The sequence below is a fragment of the Amphiura filiformis genome, chromosome 15 (genome assembly GCF_039555335.1).
Source record: "Amphiura filiformis chromosome 15, Afil_fr2py, whole genome shotgun sequence".
In the NCBI taxonomy this organism is placed as follows: Eukaryota; Metazoa; Echinodermata; class Ophiuroidea; order Amphilepidida; family Amphiuridae; genus Amphiura; species Amphiura filiformis.
The window spans coordinates 49,497,034-49,516,342 of NC_092642.1; the positions used below are offsets into that span (position 1 = coordinate 49,497,034).

Below are 19,309 nucleotides of genomic sequence, written 5' to 3' on the forward strand. Positions count from 1 at the left end.
GAATAATGATTAATAAAAAGTTAGAGTTTGCAGGCATGAGATGGAGGTTCAATCAAAAAGGAGGAAAAACACCAAAAAGGAGGAAAGAATCTCTTATACTTTTGTACAAGGAAGAAAAACTTAAAAAGGAGGAATTCCTCTAATCAGAGGAAGTATCTCGTCCCAGGTTAATTACAAATAGCAGCACTTTAGGCCTTGCTTTTCGCAGAGTATTTGAGTTATTAAAATAGGCTACATTAAAACTTTGTGGTATATTATGTGTAAGGAAATATCGTCCAAAAGGTCTACAAAATATTGTTTAATTGGCGAAAAGGACAAAAAAATCAGGGTTGGCTCAGTGGTAGGATTGAATTTTTTTTACTGACTTCTTTCATAAGTCAAATTTTTCATTTGAGCATGTGTCAAGATAAAGTCTACTGTAGGTTGGCTATAGGTATAATACACTTACCAAATTCATGAGAATTTCTGATGTAATATTGTTCTGGTTCTGAATGCAAATCAATCTTTCCGCTTGCTGTGCAATAAATAAAGAGACAAATATAGCAGATAATTATAAATTTTAGTTTTCTACAGTAAAAGACAGAAATTTTATGACTAGTTCGCATCTCACATCACTGCATTTTTAAGATCCCAAAGTATTCTATGGTATCTACAGCTTGCCATGGACCATTTGTGGTGTGATCAAGCAAAATGTTTACTGTTCTGAGCAACACTAAAACATTGTAAAATGGCCATATCTGGAACGAAAAGTCTAATTATGATGGGGTTTTCAGCAAAATAAAGCTCTGAGAATGGCTCATCAAATGAGATTGAAAACTGAATTTTGATTTTGATCGACATCAGACTCATTTTGCTTGATTGCATCACATTTGGTCAATGAGAAATACTTACAGAATTCTAGCTCATTTGTAGGCACAGACTGTTGTATAAGACTTTCAGTGAAAACAGTTCTTAGTCTTGATCAGTAATACTGAGGCAACTTTAACAGAATGTACATGAACAGTATGACTATAAAAGTTCATGCAAAAAATTATTCAAGAATAATAGCATTTGTTTTAAATATACAGCATATGTTGAGTCTAAACCTTTTAGGATCTAAATTCACCAATATTTTAGTGCTGAGAAAAACCTGGGCCTCATGGAAGAACAGAGGATTCCTTAAAACATCCACTGAATAAGTAACCCAGGCAAAAGAAGAAATCAAACAAACAAACAAGAACTCCATCAAAATGTTTAAGCTACATTTCTACTTTGAAGAAAAAAAAGAGCGACACTTAATTTCGCGAAAGAGCAATCAAAGCCTTTTTTAGGCCTATATAGAACAAGTATACATAAAAGAACATCTTAATACATTTAAATGTTTGCTATAGCTATGTTGAGCACAAAAAACACAGAAAAAAATTTAAAAAATTACACTTTTACAGTGCATGTACTTACGCACACCATCCGTTGTGAGGCAAACTTCACATGTAAGTCTACAATTCCAATTCATCCAGCCAGGGTTAGCGTCACATTCACCTCTTCTCTCCCATGCACGACATTGAAGTTTCTCATCCTGACATTCTATGACATTAAACAGTGTAGAATCAAATTAAGTACTATCATACCTAGCAAAACGAGAGAATGAATTCAATCTATTCAACCCACAGAATTAGAGAAGGAGAACCGGGACTCCCTATACCGCCACGTACAATCGCGACGTCAGCTATGGGGAGAAAATTGGGGTATTCGGGTCCTTGCCGACGGTGCGCGGAGACGAACGAAAACAATTCTGCGTCTCATCTGAAGCGTCTTGGTACTTGTGTGCAGGTCGCATCAAGTCGTCTCTCACATGCGCCCATCATCCATGTCGCTTGCATGACAACGAATGACTCGAGCGCATTCCGAGGGAAACCGAATACCCCCAATTTTTGCTCCATGCCTGTATCAAGATGGCGGTCGAGTCCTGGTTCTCTGGTTTTAATTCTGTGATTCAACCAGATTATTCCAATATACCTTGGAGCAACCAATGTTGCAGTCAGTACGTTGGAATAATCTGGTTGACTAGATTGAATTCATTCTCTTGTTTTACGATTCGCAGATAATTGAGAGTATTCACTTGGGATTTAATACAAAGCAGTGACTCGCAAATCAAAAAATTATGTCTAATGACACTGAACATCAGTCAACTTGCAAATTATAACCTGCTTCCCAGGATCAGGTTTTCTTCATGTTGATCATGCTTGTATTTTGAGGGGGGCTTTGGGCCACCCAGGGTAAAAGCAGGGAGCAGCAAAAATGAAAGGGCGGCAGAAGAAGAAGGGGTGCCTCTTATCCTTCTTTTTTTTTGGCTCTTCACTTTTTCAAACCATCCAAAAAATATTGGGTCAACCTTTTCAGGTTGTTGATGAAAGGGTGGCAAAATTCAACTTTTGATAGTTTTCAAATTTAGCTGCCTCACATGTGTGGGAACAAACTAAGTACACTTTTTTGTACATGCTATACTTTTATCCTGCCAGAATTTGTCTTGATAATTTGGTTGATACGAGGGCCGGTCAAAAAGTTCGTAGAACTCGGTATGCTACTTTGTCGCACGGTATTGAATTTGGTCTCATTTGAAAGCTTGTTCCTTCAAACCATTACTGCAAAGATATTATATTTTTGCATCACTGCATATGGGCAGGACACTCTTCAGAGGAAGTCTACCTCCATGAATTCACAGGTACTACCAGAAGTGAATACAGGGTCATCATGGAAATTTCTCCCGACGCTGGTGAAAACTCAAATAAACTTTAACAGTGTATAGTTGTTGTAAATGGTAATGAAGTCCTTGGTATTCAACAGCAACGAAATGGTTCTTAGAGTTCAAGAATGGAATGAGCATCCTTGAAGATCATCCAAGGTCCAAAAGACTTGCTGACGTCACCACTAATATGCGCTGGTACGGTGGCATTGATAATGAATAAAGAGCCAAATAAGAAAGATGAGATAGCCACAAAATATGACAACTCTGATGAATGTGTTTTCAATATTAATCCATTAACATTTGGGTATTCCAGGGTGTCTTCTAGATGGGGTTCCGGAATCTTCATGTACAAAATTGATACCAGTTGACATATTCAGGTCCACACCTTCTATACACTTAGGATGAGGACCAAGGCAAGTTTAATCTATGGCTAAAGGTGATAAGGCATACATTAATCACTGGAATTATGAGTTGAGTTTAAGTGAATTTAGTGGAAGCACCTGGATCTCACGCCCTAAGAAGATCATCACTTTCGGTCACCGTGAGTGCAAGGTCTTCATCGCTGTTTCTGAGATCCAGGGATAGTCTTGATGACAGATCATTTGCCAAATGAAAGTACAATCATAGGCATATATCATACAATTTTGCTAGCAAAATTGAGGCAAGCCATCATGTGAAGAAGGTTGATGGTAGGAATGTGGCTGTTCTCGGATTTTGTCCTGTACACTATTCTTAGTTTGTCAAGCTGCCATTCACGACAGAGGGGTCAGTAAATTAAAGTAACCATCGGAAGACTTCCATTTTGTTGACATAGAAGGTTTCAAGAAAAATTGTGACGGGTACATTAAGGTATGTAGTGACCATGCTCAAGAGAGAGATAGAAAGAATTTGGCTAGTACTCTTTCAAGTACCTTCTTCCACGAACTTATTGACTGCCCCTCGTAAGTAAATCTGTGCTTGTTCCAAAATCTTAAATTAATGGGTGTTCTGGTTTAACAAATGGGTGATTCAGTTGAAATCCACACCCCTATGGAAGACATTCCTTAATCTCCCACAGAATTGTGAATTTAAATGGGGTTATCTTAAGGGATCTAGAATGAGCGTTTATAGGCGTTTTGACAGTATTTTTTAATGTGGGACATGAGAGCACCTCAGGCGTGTCGAATTGCATTCTGAATACTGAAGCATGTCTTTCTGATATCAAATAATTTTCATTTTTGAAATTCACGATATAATACAAATTTTATGACAAATTATTAAAATTTGATATTTTTCAATTTTTTGATATATAACAGTCCTCAAAATAAATTTGATAAATCTAATGATATATTCTTAAAGTGTATGTAGCTGGGAGGAAAAGCCGACGATCAATTGAAAATTTTGACCTTTTATATTGAAGATATGGATTTTTTTCCCAAAAGACCTTTTTTTTGTGGTGTTTTGGGAAAAAAATCCATATCTTCAATACTGAACGGTCAAAATTTTCAATTGATCGTCGGCTTTTCATCCCACCTACATACACTTTAAGTATAAATCATCAGATTTATAAAGTTTACTTCAAGTACTGTTAAATATCAAAAATATCAATTTTAATGATTTGCCATAAAATGTGTGTTACATTACATTGCGAGTTTCAAAAATCCAAATTATTTGATATCAGAAGGACATTCTTCGTATTCAGAATGCAATTCGATATGTCTGGTGTGCTCTAATGTCCCACAATAAATACTGTCCAAACGTTCATACCCCTTCCCTTAATGGGGACTCCATTTGAATTCTACACTCACTGTGTGTGAGATTAAGGTTGTGTTTTTCCATAGGGGGTGTATGGATTTCAACTGGAATAGCCCAGTCACTGATTGTCTTCGGTACATACTACAATATTCTTCATCTGAAAAGTCTCCGCAGTCATTCTCTGAGTCACACAAATCATATTTATCCAGACACTTGGCTCCATTAGCACACTGGAAAGATTCAGCAGGGCAGATATTCTTGCCTGTATGTGGCAAGAAACAAATACTCATCATCCCAGAAAACACAAAATATCTTTTAAAACACTTTTTAATCTTTTCAGATCATCCCAAAATAGTGAATTTTCACCCTTTTACATCGGAGAAATGTTATCATCATCATTATCATCACTATTATTAGGCATATCACCTCAAAAATAATCGCAGCAGAAACATGTTATTTAATGTTCCTACATTATTGAGCTTTATTAAAGCATCAAAAATCAAAAAACAGAATTGAAATCGGTCAATACATTGTGATGTAGCGTCAATTTAAAGATGCTCGTAGATGGAATGAAATCCTGCCACAAATGGCTGTAATGACAAAATTGGCACATTTCGAGATTTTGAAGGTATATTTAGATGCTTGCTTGAAAAAGCAGCATTAATTTAAATATCACATGTTAAATTCCTATCTTTCCTGACTTCGTTACAGAAAACAAAATTAAAAAATCTATCATTGAATAATCATAATAAATTAACCAAATATACTATTTTAGCAATTTCGCCATTCTGCAGACAAATTAAATCTCAAAAAATGACTAAGTTCAGCTAATTAATATGCAAAATTGATGCCAATAGAAAACCGTACATGATATAAAGGTGCGGGTTTTTTTGCACACATATGCATACAACGTTCTTTCAATTGATAACAAAAAATACACAAAAAGTAATTAATTATGCAAATTAGGTAATTACAGCTAATTAAGTATTTATGCTATTATTATGCAAATTAGGCATGAGTAATTTTAGGTTTTTTTCAATATTTAATGAACGTCTGTTCATTCATCATAATTTTTTAAAGTATGATCCTCTTATGAGGTTGAATAAATGAACTGCAGTTAATTATTTAAAAACAATACAAAAAAATAAAAAGTTTGACATTTTGACGGTGTCTAGAATATAATTTTAATTTTTACTGTAAACATGGTATGTGTCACCATTACTCAAAGCCAAGTCCGAAAAGTAAAAATTAAAATTCAGTTGCAATGAGACTTTAAATTAACATTTTGTCATCTGGATTAACATGGGAGGACAATCGGAAAAGTGAACAGCAATTTTACTGTAACGCGTATACAAAAATAGTATGGCCTTGGACACACACAATGGCTTAGAGCTATTGCGGTTTGGAAAATTACTCCCTAAAAAAACATTGATTAATGTTTTGCTTCAACTGGTTTTAGGGAAGTGTTTCATTTGTTGTCGACGAATTAATTTACATGCTAAGAAAGATTAGTATTTCAGCTAAATGGTGGTAGTTCCTTTACTTCAATAGGCCTATATTTACTGATTTATGAGCGATTTTCAAAAATCCATAAAAACAGGCAGTAGCTCTTAAACAAAACAATTTTAATTTTGGAGGACCCGATGTTAGCCTCAGAAAGGCTTCACACATCATATGTTAAAAATTTAAACAATTTGGATAAATGAAGCATATGAAGAAATTCATTTATCGACATGGATGTTTTCTAAAATTGGCCAAATTTGAAGCGCGCCCTTTTCAATTCACTGTTATGCTTGCATGCACAGTGTAGCAGAATTATTGTGCAGCCACTGTGACATACCTACTTATCCATCACATTAACACCACCCAGTGGTGTATGGCCCAATATATTCAGAGGGACAATTGCTAAATTGTTTCTCAGACCTGCTCCCATCATGCCCATGCTGCAATCATTTTACATGTGGAGCATGCATTATTTGCTTTTTTCATACTGACTAATATGACATGTGTTTTAAGTATTTTGGTAAGGACGTTTTTTTTACACAACAACATCATATAATAATAAATGAATTAAAAAAAATATGATAAAGGTATGCATATATGTATTCAATGCATGATTTTGCTATCAACATGTTAACCATTACAATAGGGGTCCTATGCATGATCTTGTGGAACCCCGGATACTTACAATTTTGTTCATCTGTTCCGTCGCCACAATCATCATAGCCATCACAGACTACTGTGTCTTGTACACAATGACCATTGTCACATTTGATGTCATAATCACCACAGATTTCATCCCCAGGGTCTGGAAAAAAGAACAAAAAACAGTTTGCTATATTATTAAAATCATATTGTAATATTTCCATAAAAATAGATTAGTATTTCTTTTCCATAAAATGTTAGCTTTTATTGTCAGATATGTCTCCTAATATTTTTTGAGCTGAACAACTGAGGTAAGCAAAGAAAATTGGTGGGAACACATTTTACGCATCACATAATTTACTAATCTACTTGTTTATAGTGTTGTATACTTTTCAACAAGAATTTGTTATTTACTACCAAATATTTGGTAGCACATATTTGTAATATCATTCATTCATCTATTTATTCATTCATTCATTCATTAATATTTGAATGATGCATGAATGAATGAATAAATAGATGAATGAATGATATTACAAATATGTGCTACCAAATATTTGGTAGTAAATAACAAATTCTTATTGAAAAGTATACAACACTATAAACAAGTAGATTAGTAAATTATGTGATGCGTAAAATGTGTTCTCGCCAGAAGGGCGGTTCTCCTGGTTCGTTAAAAGAAATTATCATATTTGTAAAATGACCTCATACGACCTATACATCAGAGCTCATTTTATAGTCCTTTCCAAACTAGTTATTTTTCTTATGCAAATGACAGATTTTCATCCTGCTCAGTCTGTAGGTTCTGTGCATTATCCACTACATGACACTAGGGCTGTTGTCGAGTAGTACTTTCATTGTCGACAATTGTCAAATCTCAATATCCGACGTCGACAATTTCTTGACAAACCAATACATCAAGAAAGTCAAAATATTAAGTTCAGAGACCATGTTATACGTCGCTTATTCGTATCAAGATATTACTACCCCATATACGCAGCATCAGAATATTGGAGTTGTAATGGAAAGATAATCCACACCACTTGCTGATGAAAATAGAAAACTGATGCAGTTATTTCATGGTAAATAATGGCGATGTAATTCTAATGACCAGTGTTTTATCGACAATTGGTCCATTCTTATCGACAGTTGGGAAAATTGCTTCGTTGACAATATTGTCGACAACAGCTCTACATGACACTCACCTGGGGTAGGTACAAGATCACCACAGAGGAGAAAGAAACAGAGCGTGTGCAACCAGTCAAAGTCTCAGCATCACCCGATAATGATGGTCGATTGTTCCATGAAATTGCGACAGGCGAGACTGCTACGCAATTACCGCATATTTTCACTGTCTATCGCGTAATCTCTAAAGCACGCAATTAACGCTCTATCGAAGGCACGCAGCACTGGCGTGATTGTTAGACACGGCACGATCGAACAATCGGCCCTCATGAATATGCAAGAACTTATATCATACAATACATGTGGACTTTGACTGGTTGTACGCGCTCTGTTTCTTTCTCCTCTGTGGAGATCACATAATACACTAGATAACACTCACCTGGGGTAGGTATGGGATCACATGTCCATCCATCTTCATTGATTTGATACCCATCGGAGCATATGCATTGATAAGATCCAATATTGTTTATGCATGTCCCCCCACACCAACCACGATAGTCATAGCATTCATCAATATCTGCCAACAATAAACAACAAATATTATATAAATCAGGGGCAGATCCAGGAATTTTCAATAGGGGCGGCGGTGGCTTGGCACCCACACAAAGTCAAGCGCAACTCTGCAAAAATTAGGGGGAAGGGGCGTGCGCCGGGGGCACCCCCTCCCAAATCCACCTGTATAAATGTGGTTTTAAATAGAACTGTCACAATAAATGGACCAAATTGACATGCAACGTTTAGATGCTGAAGCACCAATATTGGGCTATTCCATTTAAAATCCATACTACCTCTATGGAAGATTTAGCTAAAGTCTGCCACATAGGGAGTATGAGTTTCAAATAGAAAAGACATTTTGGTAACTTCCATTTGAAATACTCACTCCAGTTGTAGAAGATATAGGTAAAGCCATAATACATGGGGAGTAAGGGTTTTAAAATGATTAAAATGATTAACCCTGACCAATTACATTTGAAAAATATACTCCCTCTATGGAAGATATTTCCAAAATCTTCCACAGGGGTAGTGTGGATTTCAATTGGAATAGCCCAATTTGTTCAGGTGGCAAATAGAGTAGATGTCTCTACGGGTGACAACATACTAAACCTTTTTCTTTTTTACCCAAATCTGAACCTTTTACTGATTTTGACGGGGGAAAATAAATATGGGACCAATCACTGGAGAAAATTTCCTTGTGCCCCCTAGCACATCAAATGACTAGATGTGGGAATTTCAGGTTTAACACCACACATGACAGTGCCATTTCTTCACAGGAGCATATGGTTCTGACATTTTATGCCAAATATATTCTTAGAAAATGGGAAGGCTTACTACAAAGGTTCTTTGGATGTCCTATTATAGTCCAGGACTTTTAAAGATAATTAAAACCCCCATTAAAGGTTTTCCAAAGGGATCTAAAGGAGTCTTAGGAACCCCTAGTTAAGTTCTAGGAACTTTTAGGGTTTTGAACATATCATATGGAAAAGTTTTCCTATGAAAGTCTCTTTAAATAAATTATACTCGACTCCAGTGTGTGCACGCTGTGTGTACAGAGGCGTTCAAGGTCAATGCACAATGCATACATTACCACACAACACACTAAGCAGGGCTGTACGGAAGAGGGTATGGTTTTTCCTACAGTACGACGGCACTTTGTAACCAATCAGATTCCTTTTAGAGAGTAGAATCTGGCAAAGTATTTCTAGGAAATACCGTTTAAGCCAAGTCAATCGGACTTTCTATTATCAAGTGAGGACCGTATATAGCACGCTACTTTAATGACACAGGGTGCATGTCAGTGTATTTCGCTGTAAATCGAGTGAGATTTTGGGAATACCTTGCTGTGTTTAGTGCTCCTGTACGACGAGGTCTTTCATCAGATTTCCTTGAAAATCGAGGTAAGTAAAGTTTAATTTATACTTGAGACAATTAAGAGTGAGCCAAAAAATTAAAGACTTTCCTTTCATAATAATTGAAGTTGAAAGAGAAAAAAGACAATTTTCTCCCATTGCTTAACTGTGGGACCCCTTTTATTTGACCAAAAGAGACTACTTTTCCATATGATAGAAGAAAGAACCTGTTGAGAGCTCTGCAGGACAAAAAGGCTTTAAGGGTAAGATACACCTTTTAAGAGTGTAAAGGACTGGTGCATTATTAGCGCTACTGGTTTGAATAACCAATAAGTGTGAGTACCCAACCCAGCCTTCACCTATATATAGATGAGTTGACTTCTGACTTCGATGCCTGGCAGCATGTGCATGCATCATCACAATTTCCATTGTTTTTTGCCTGGCAGTATGCACGCCCATCATATTATGCCTAGGGCTCGTGTTTTTAAAACTCCGCCACATCACAATAAGGCTATTGAACAGTATAGTGGTTTCATGGGGTTCACTCAAACATATTGATATACCAGTCCCTTGTCTTTGTTGATAAACATTTAGGTCAACTCATCTATACTTACCAACACATGCATTCTCATCAATATCATATGTGTAGCCAATCTGACACTCGCATTTACAGTGATGTGCATCTAATGATGAGCCTGTGCCACATACCTTACCATCACATGCTAGGAACAAAAATAAAATTTGAAAACGTTATTAAAAGTATAGTGTGGGGGCCTGGGGTACATGAATTACATTTTGGCAAGGGTGTCCTGCTGGCACTCTGAAACAACTGTTCATATTTAGGGATTTTTGTACCTAAAAAAATGATTTGACAGTTTTTGACCAATTTTATTTCTCAAATCAGGACCCATGTTTGATTTTTTTCACCAAAACAAAAACAAAAATGGCTGTTTTGACAGGTTTTTTGACCAATTTTGTCAAATTGTGACCCATGTTTAGGGATTCCCCCTGCTGGATATGTGCCTGGTTTAAGTGTCACCTACTAACAGTCTATAATACCGAATTGATTAATTTGAATTAAACAATTCACCGAGTGGTCATGGGCAGTGCCATTAGACATGTTACAAGACTACCAAGTGACAGGTGATGGACCATACACACACAAAAGAATAGGCACTTTTTTGATGATTTTCATCAAGGTTACTCAAAACTTACCTAGCTAATTTATTATACAGCTGGGGTCTCTGCCTTTTTAACATGTTATGAAAAACTTAATTAAAAAGTATTTTATACAGACGGAAATAAAAATCCATTACTGGAAAGTCTTGTTATGCTCTCACAAACTTCCAAAACTTTCAAAAGCACAGGAAGACCACCCACAGCATTGAGGTCACCTTTCCAGACTTCAGTCTACTGGCAGTAATGGATACTACCAGTGCTAGCATCAATGAATTGTTTAAAACGAATTAATAAATTCGGTATTATAGACCGACTAAATCATCACCAGTCCAGGAAACTTTTTTAAAGACATTTCTTGTTTAGGTCTTGCAATCATGAAACATTTTCAAATAAACAATACCTTTTATCTACGATAATTGAACATACGAGGGGGTATCCAAAAGTTTTTGAAATCACCCAGAAGTGGAGGAGCTATATCGATGAAATTTTGTCAGTGTGTTACTGGTCCTTATGTACATTATGGTCCAAAAATGGTCTCATAAGTATGTTTACTTTCTTTACAAGTGGCGCTAGATGGGCAGTAGGCACATACTCTGCAAGATGGTGAAAATTGAGGCACGCAGCGTGATTAAGTTCCTGCATTTGAAGGTTAGACCCCGGGGTTAGGCCTACAATGCTCAGAAAATCTATGATGAAATGAGAGCTATCTACAGTGATCATTGCCCATCATATGACACTGTTGCTTTTTGAAAAAGGAATTTCCAAACTAGCCAAGTGTCCCTCACAGATGAGCCAAGAAGTGGACGTGCATCACTTACAGATGATGCGGTCACAGTGAAGAAACTCAAGAAAGTGGAGGATCTTATCATGAAAAGTTTATGTGCCTACTGCCTATCTAGCGCCACTTGTAAAGAAAGTAAACATACTTATGAGACCATTTTTGGACCATAATGTACATAAGGACCAGTGATTACACTAACAAAATTTCATCGATGTAGCTCTTTCACTTCTGGGTGATTTCAAAAACTTTTGGAAACCCCCTCGTACAGTAGTATTTTGTTACTCACGTAGTTCTCTATTTGAATCCACCGATTTGGAGCACTGCTTGACATCAGATGATAACACGTAACCCTCAGGACAGTAGCATTTATAGCCTCTAGGAACGTTGATACATCCATGTCCACAGCCATGAGTTCCTAATATACACTCGTTAATATCTGAAATTGATTATTGATTAATTAATCCCATGTATTATTATTATTATTAATTAATCAACCAACCAATTCATTGATTGATTTATTCATTATGGAATATTATTTTATTTATTGACCTCCTTCAGAAGATGTAAAGATGCAATTGAAAATTTATAAACCAAAAGATAATTAGGCTATTCCATTTCAAATCTGCCCTCCCCAGCAGAAGATTTAAGAAAAGTATTCCACCGTGGCTCTACATGGACTACATAGTCTGTCGTCACGTACCAACGAAGAAGAAGAGGGAGTATGTTTTTCAAATAGAATTGGCTATGGTTAATATTTTGAAACCCATACTCCTCCCCTTAATTGTATCTTATATTGTTACCTATATCGTCCACATCTGGAGTGAGTATTTTAAATGGAAGTTGCCGGCCAATCATGCCAATTATCTATTTTATTTGAAACCCATACTCCCTCTGTAGAATACTTGAGCAAAATCTTCCACAGTGGGAGTGTGAATTTCAAATCGAATAACCCATTAAGTCATGTGACTTAAACATGACTTAAACTAGATTCATTGAGGAGGAGTTAGTCAATTATTTTGATTGTTTCTCAGTGAAAATACTGATGTTATTTCGTCCCACTTTTGGTTTCGTTACACAGCACAAGGGAAGGGTCACTTATCAAGCAAAATCAGTCTGAAGTCTTGTAAACATATTCAATTTTCAGTTTCTTCAAACTCGAGACCCCTTGCACGCCAAGCACTGGGTCGGCGGCACTTTGCCATGGGTGTTGGGCTTCGCTGGCTAGTGAAACCGTGCCTATATATCACTTAGGGCGATTGCGTCATCACACCACGTGGGATGCACGCACGAACAGCACATATATCAAGTAGTATTTTGTAGTCCTGTTAGGGTTAATAAGCATTTGCAAAGCTACATTTTACAGAAAACCCCATTGAATTTGAACAAGTTTCTAAAACAATAGGAAACAAAAGGACACCCTTCCTTTGTTTGGCTATATCTCAAAATCAATATTTCTGACTTCTGACTGATTTTGCTTGATCACATCACATATAGGCCTAACTACTTCATCAATCTTTTGGTTTTTTCTCACGTCATTCATTTGTTGATTAACAATTATTTTTGGGTATACAACTCACCATCGCATTGTTCTGTGTAGAAATTATACCTGTACCCATTTTCACATTCACATTTACACAACACAGTATTGAGTCTTGAACCATCATAACATACTAAACCTCCGCAAGCTGAAATGAAGCAAATATATGAAGAATATTTATTTATAGTATTTGTTTTTCTTATTTATACTTTCATGGGTGATTATGTTTAGGACACATGGGCTCCTTAATCAAATATTCATAAATTTGAAATGAAAAAAGTATTAAAAAGTGCTACCTTTTCCATATTTTGTACATGAATGATTTAATAGGCCCCATTGGTGAAAATTCAGGGATATAGTGTTAAATTGACCAAGTTGATGCAAATCACAGTAGATAATGATAATGGGAAATCACAGGAACTTTTTTGCAAAATTCTACAATGTCACAGTAAATCATGTCAAATTCTGCAAAACATAATTTATAAGATTAAGGGAGCATCCACAAACACTTGTTATGGGGCCTGATTCAAAAAAGGGCTCTTAAGTTTTGACCCTCCTAAGGGGGGAGGGCCTGAAAAAAATATCACACATTTTCCTGGGAAAATTGACTTTATATGCTTTTCTATGGGGTTGACCCATAATATTCATGTCAAAAAGGGGGGCCTGAAATTTTTGAGATCCGAAAAGGGGGGCCCCAAAACTTTCCGTCATGATTTTTTTGCATCAGGCCCCCTCCTAACAAGTGTTTGTGAACGGTCCCTAAACAAGAAAAATTTTGGTAAAAGAAAACCTGATGATAAAAGTTACATAAAAGTGTAATGATACATGTAGGTTATGACCAACAGAGTTTCATGATAGCTTACGTAATACTTTTGGTTCTGGTCGGCAATCCCATCCATTTTTATGAATCACATAGCCACTTGGGCAAATACACTCGAATGATCCCCTTCTATTGTAGCAATTGCCTAAACAACGGTCTGGATACAGGCTGCATTCGTTTATATCTGATGAAAAAATAAAAACAATGTAATTATACAAAATAACGGAAAAAAAACAGGGCATGTCAAGCATATGGAAAAGCAGAGGCCCGGGCAGAGGCCTATCCATTGACCTCAAGGTATGCCTACTTCATGCAATTGTGTTTTCCGTTGCCACTTATGGATGCGAGTCTTGGGCTATGACCAAGAATGATAGAAAAAGAATATATGATTTTGAGATGTGGTGTTACAGGAGGCTTCTACAAGTGACATGGAAAGACAGGAGAACAAATTCCTGGATCCTCGACAAGATTGGTACAAGTCTAACCATCAGAAGCGGCATAATGGAGAGAAAGCTAAAGTACTTTGGCCATATTGTCAAGAAACATGGAGGTGTAGAAAAACAGATTTTGCAAGGGGCTATGGAAGGCAGACAAGGAAGAGGACGTCCACCAACATCTTGGACTAATGACGTGACGGTGAAGCTAGTTTCTAACCAAGGAATGCAAGGTGAGATGGCATACTCTTGTGAAGACCACAGCAGCGCTACACAGCGCCACCTGACACAGAGAGAGAGAATGACAAAAGTTTGAAATAGTTTAAAGTGTACTTAAAAGGTTATCACATATGTCAGGGGGTTGTCACCTTCATTTGTTCAAGGGACACAAGGGGCCAAACACCCCGGATTTTCTTGTGTTTTTCTTTACCTTTCCGAGTTGGTCAAGGGCCACATATCAGTGGTTGGCTGGCTGGATTTCAAGAAAATCTGTTGAGAGACCCTGATAAGGCAACCATGGCCAGAACCATAGCCAGGATTTATTTATTGGGGCTGCGAGGGGGTTTAAAAAAGTGAACCTTTTGTGAATTTTTCCTTCAAAAAAGACTAATTTCAATAGCTTTCAATGTGCCAAAACAAGCAGACCTTTTATCAATATCTCCTTCAAAAAAGGGCTGATTTTCAATCAACCTTTTTATTTGGATTGGCATTGGGGGTCAGGAGTGTATGTCACACCTCCTGCACCCCCCGCTATGAATTTTGATTATGGCTGCACTGAATTCTACCACTACCAGTAAGACAGACCCCATTTTCAAATCAACTGTCACCTGAAGACCTCCTGGTTTCATCTTCAACAGACTCCTCTTTTGTACAAATCACTAAAACACAAAAACAATAATATGGATGGTGCCAAAAACAAAAGCAAATACTAGCATGTGTTGTAACCATGGTGACAAGAATAAATCATTATTGATAACATTTCCACTAATTGCAATCACACTTATTCTGATAACTCATCTTGGGAAATTTGTGAGATATCCTTTTCATAATGTTCAAAACAGAAAAGAATTGTTTGGATTGATATAGCACTGAAGGGGACCATGACAAGCCCTCTCTACAAAACGCCTCATTGGCTGCTTCCCAGCGGACGTGTGCGCAGAACTGGAACTAGTTCTAGGATTGTTCTGAACTTTAGGTGAAAATCTGCTAATCCATTTAAAGTTCACACTTTTAATTTTCCACAGGGGAGTATGAATTTCAAATGGAATTAGCACATTAACCAACTCTATTTGAAACTGTGGAAGATTCTGGTCGAATCATTCACAGAGGGAGTGTGAAATTCAAATGGAGTGCCTAATGTGCTAATTCCATTTGAAATTCATACTCCCCTGTGGAAGATATTTCCAAGCTCTTCCACAATGGGAGTGCGGACTTTAAATAGAATAGCCAATAATATGCACCTGAGCAATTAGCCTACATTGCAAGATGCAGAGCCAGAAAATACTTTGCACTGATTTATAAGATTCATTCTATTTGAATTTCATACTCCCCCTGTGAACAATATTTCCAAACTCTTCCATAAGTTGAGTGTGCATAGGCATAGATCCTGGGGGATGCCAGGGGGATGGTCCCCCAGGGGATGGTCCATACAATCACCCCCATGCCCCCCGATGATATTGCTGCCTGTATGTAGGTTTCTGACCAAATTAACCTCATATTTGGGCATTCAAGCCCCCGGTTCAAGCCCCAAAAGTGCACAATTTTGCACGCTTCGCACAAATTTATTCAACTTTTGCACCATATTTAATCAGTTAATCAGTTTAATAAGGCAAAAATTTTTATAGGGCAAAAATTTTTGTGCGCTTTTGTACCATAAACTTATTCTGTTGAAAAAAGGTGCTGGTATCACCTATACTTCAAGAATGTTTTTCCAACCCCATCCCCCCCCATGTCAAAAAGAAATTTAGGCCACTGGGAGTGTGGACTTTAAATGGAATTGCCAATACCATGTACCTGAGCAACAACACTTTGTAGAGCCTCAGGCTTGGAATATAGGAAAATACTTTAAAAGATTCTTAGAACACAAATGATTTCATCATAAACAGGGTCTTCAAAATTTTGACTGACGTCATTGATGTTAAACCCAATCAACAAATAAATAAATGTGAGATGTTTTGATGTTCAAGTTCGCATGAGATACTCAGCATCACCGCCTCCAGGCTTTTAATGGTTGGCTACGTTCACATCCGATTTCAAATACACATGTGGTGAAGTGTTTCCTGAAATCTGACTTGATCCTCAATGACTTTTTCCTTTTTGACTAATCAGAACATAATACTTCCCACCAAATCACTTGGCAATGATTATTTACATAGTTCTAACCCAAAAGAAGATATATCACCCTTCCCAGAATCCTTCGCAACATTAATAGTTCTGGGAAATAAAAGAATTCTTGTAACAGTCTTTTGTGGCTGTAAGCTGCTGTAAATGTTGCAAAAGCTTGTGAATTTGTATGCCGTGACGCACGTGGGCGGACTGAAGGAGTTTTCCGACAGGTAGGGATAGGTGACCATTACAGCAAAATGAGTGACACTCCTATTACTTTATCAGTACGCCCTGCATGTTCCTTTCGTTTTCATGTTGAGAATAGACTGGCCAATGGGTCGATAATCAAGAAATAATCATATTTTGTGCAAGATATGGGTGTGCTCTGAGTTCATTGAGGTACTTTTTGTCACTCTCGACCAATGATGTTGCATAAGATAGCAAATCAGTACAGAACATTGAAATGGAAGAAATGCATTATGGGAAGTGTAGGATATCTTCTCTGGTTCTAACCACTGTTATTGTGTTGAATACTGAACTTTACAGTGAAGTATATAATGACAAAGGATTTTTAATGAGAAACCTCAAACCATAAAAGAGAATATTATATGAAAAGAAATTTTATTGAGGATATTAAATGATATTACACTCCACTCATATGAACATAATGTGGCATAAAAAGAATAACTTTTAGGGTGTTCAAAAATGAACTCAATGAACTTTAATTGAATGACAATTTGAATTGAATTTGATTTTGAATTTGAATTTGAATTTGAATTGAATGACAACTTGTTAAAACAAGTTATTGTGCTGAATAAAAAAGAATAATGTTTTATGAGAGACATTATTTTGATTGCAGTGAAATTAAAAGGGCATTTCGTGATTCACAGCCTCATCCCCCACTTTTCTCAAAAGATTTTTATACCACTGGTGTACCAGAACGTTATTCAACACATTGGCCTATGGAGAGTAGCAGTGTAATACACATGCATAACTCACAAACGCAAAATTGGAAGCAACTGAAATTTTGGGAATAAGCTTTTTTTGTGGCTCTCTATTGAAAAATGGTATAAAAAGAGGATGTTAGGATCACGAAATACTCCTTTAATGATTGCATTCAACTCATTAGAACAATGCTGCTGTATGACACAAAACTACTATATTAGACCTAAAGGGTGTACAAAATGGACTCAACCAGAAGTGCAGTAAAAACTTGTCTTAATTTGAATTTCTTTTAGGCATTACCATAACTGTAAACTGCCATACAGTTTGTTGACTATCTTAACATTCTTTAAAAGTTATTTCACCACTTTAAACTTAGTTACTTGTTAAAGAGGCGTGGTCCAATTTATCATGTTCTGTTTTCTATCTTAGATTGACGCCTACCATTAAAATAATTTGTTTCCAAATTTTGAGTTGCATTATTTTGACAGTTTTGGTAACAACTAGACATGTGGGAATCTTACAAGCTTTCCTAAAAAAAGTTTCTTACAAATGTACAATTTTTGAAAAAAAATGGGAGATTTTTTATAAGTACTAATTTTTGCCCAAAATATGGCAATTTTTCTGAAAAGTAAATTTGCAGATTTTTAAATCATGATAAAGAACTTTCAAAGGAGTATTTTGTGATCCTAGCACAACTCTTTTTATGACATTTTTAAGGGATCTAAAATGAGCGTTTCGACAGTATTTTTTTGTGTGGGACATGAGAGCACCTCAGACCTATCGAATTGCATTCTGAATACTGAAGCATGTCTTTCTGATATCAAATAATTTTCATTTTTTGAAAATCACAATATAATACAAATTTTATGACAAATTATAAAAATTTGATATTTTTCAAATTTTTGATATATAACAGTCCTCGGTAAATTATATAAATCTAATGATATATTCTTAAAGTGTATGTAGCAGGAGGAAAAGCCGACGGTCAATTGAAAATGTTGACCTTTCATATTGAAGATATAGATTTTTTTCCCAAAAGACCTAATTTTTTTGGTGTTTTGGGAAAAAAATCCATATCTTCAATACGAAAGGTCAAAATTTTCAATTGATCGTCGGCATTTCATCCCACCTACATACGTTAAAGTATAAATCATCAGATTTATAAAGTTTACTTCGAGTACTGTTAAATATCAAAAATATCAATTTTAATGATTTGCCATAAAATGTGTATTAAATTGCAATTTCAAAAACCAAAATTATTTGATATCAGAATGACATTCTTCGTATTCAGAATGCAATTGATATGTCTGATGTGCTCTAATGTCCCAAAATAAATACTGTCCAAACGCTCATACCCCAGCCCTTAAGTAGATATCTATAAAAAAAAAAGAAGCTTATTCCCAAAATTTCAGTTGATTCTGATTTTGTGTTCGCAAGTTAAGCATGATAATGTATTACTGCTCCATATGCCACTGTGTTGTAATTTCATTCTGGTACACCACAACATAATTATAATTTGATGACATTTATGCTGAATGAATTAATCTGCAAGATTCTTTTGTAGCCAGAGTTTTCCAGTGGTATAAAAATCTGAACTTTTTTGAGAAAAGTGGGGGATGAGGCTGTGGAACACAAAATGCTCCTTATTTGAT

General features: G+C 36.2%; 1 protein-coding gene across 2 annotated transcripts in view; it reads right to left on the reverse strand.

Annotated features, from left to right (window-relative positions):
• Positions 1-19,309, reverse strand: part of LOC140171774 (uncharacterized) — a 42,601-nt gene that overhangs the window by 15,241 nt on the left and 8,051 nt on the right. For both annotated transcript variants that reach the window (XM_072195101.1, XM_072195100.1), the window contains exons 4-12: positions 13,997-14,137; positions 13,174-13,281; positions 11,883-12,032; positions 10,251-10,358; positions 8,169-8,306; positions 6,648-6,767; positions 4,602-4,721; positions 1,438-1,563; positions 449-514 (exon numbers count right to left, since the gene is read on the reverse strand). In XM_072195101.1, the coding sequence (XP_072051202.1) occupies positions 449-514; positions 1,438-1,563; positions 4,602-4,721; positions 6,648-6,767; positions 8,169-8,306; positions 10,251-10,358; positions 11,883-12,032; positions 13,174-13,281; positions 13,997-14,137 (1,077 nt within the window). The remainder of the gene's footprint in view (positions 1-448; positions 515-1,437; positions 1,564-4,601; positions 4,722-6,647; positions 6,768-8,168; positions 8,307-10,250; positions 10,359-11,882; positions 12,033-13,173; positions 13,282-13,996; positions 14,138-19,309) is intronic.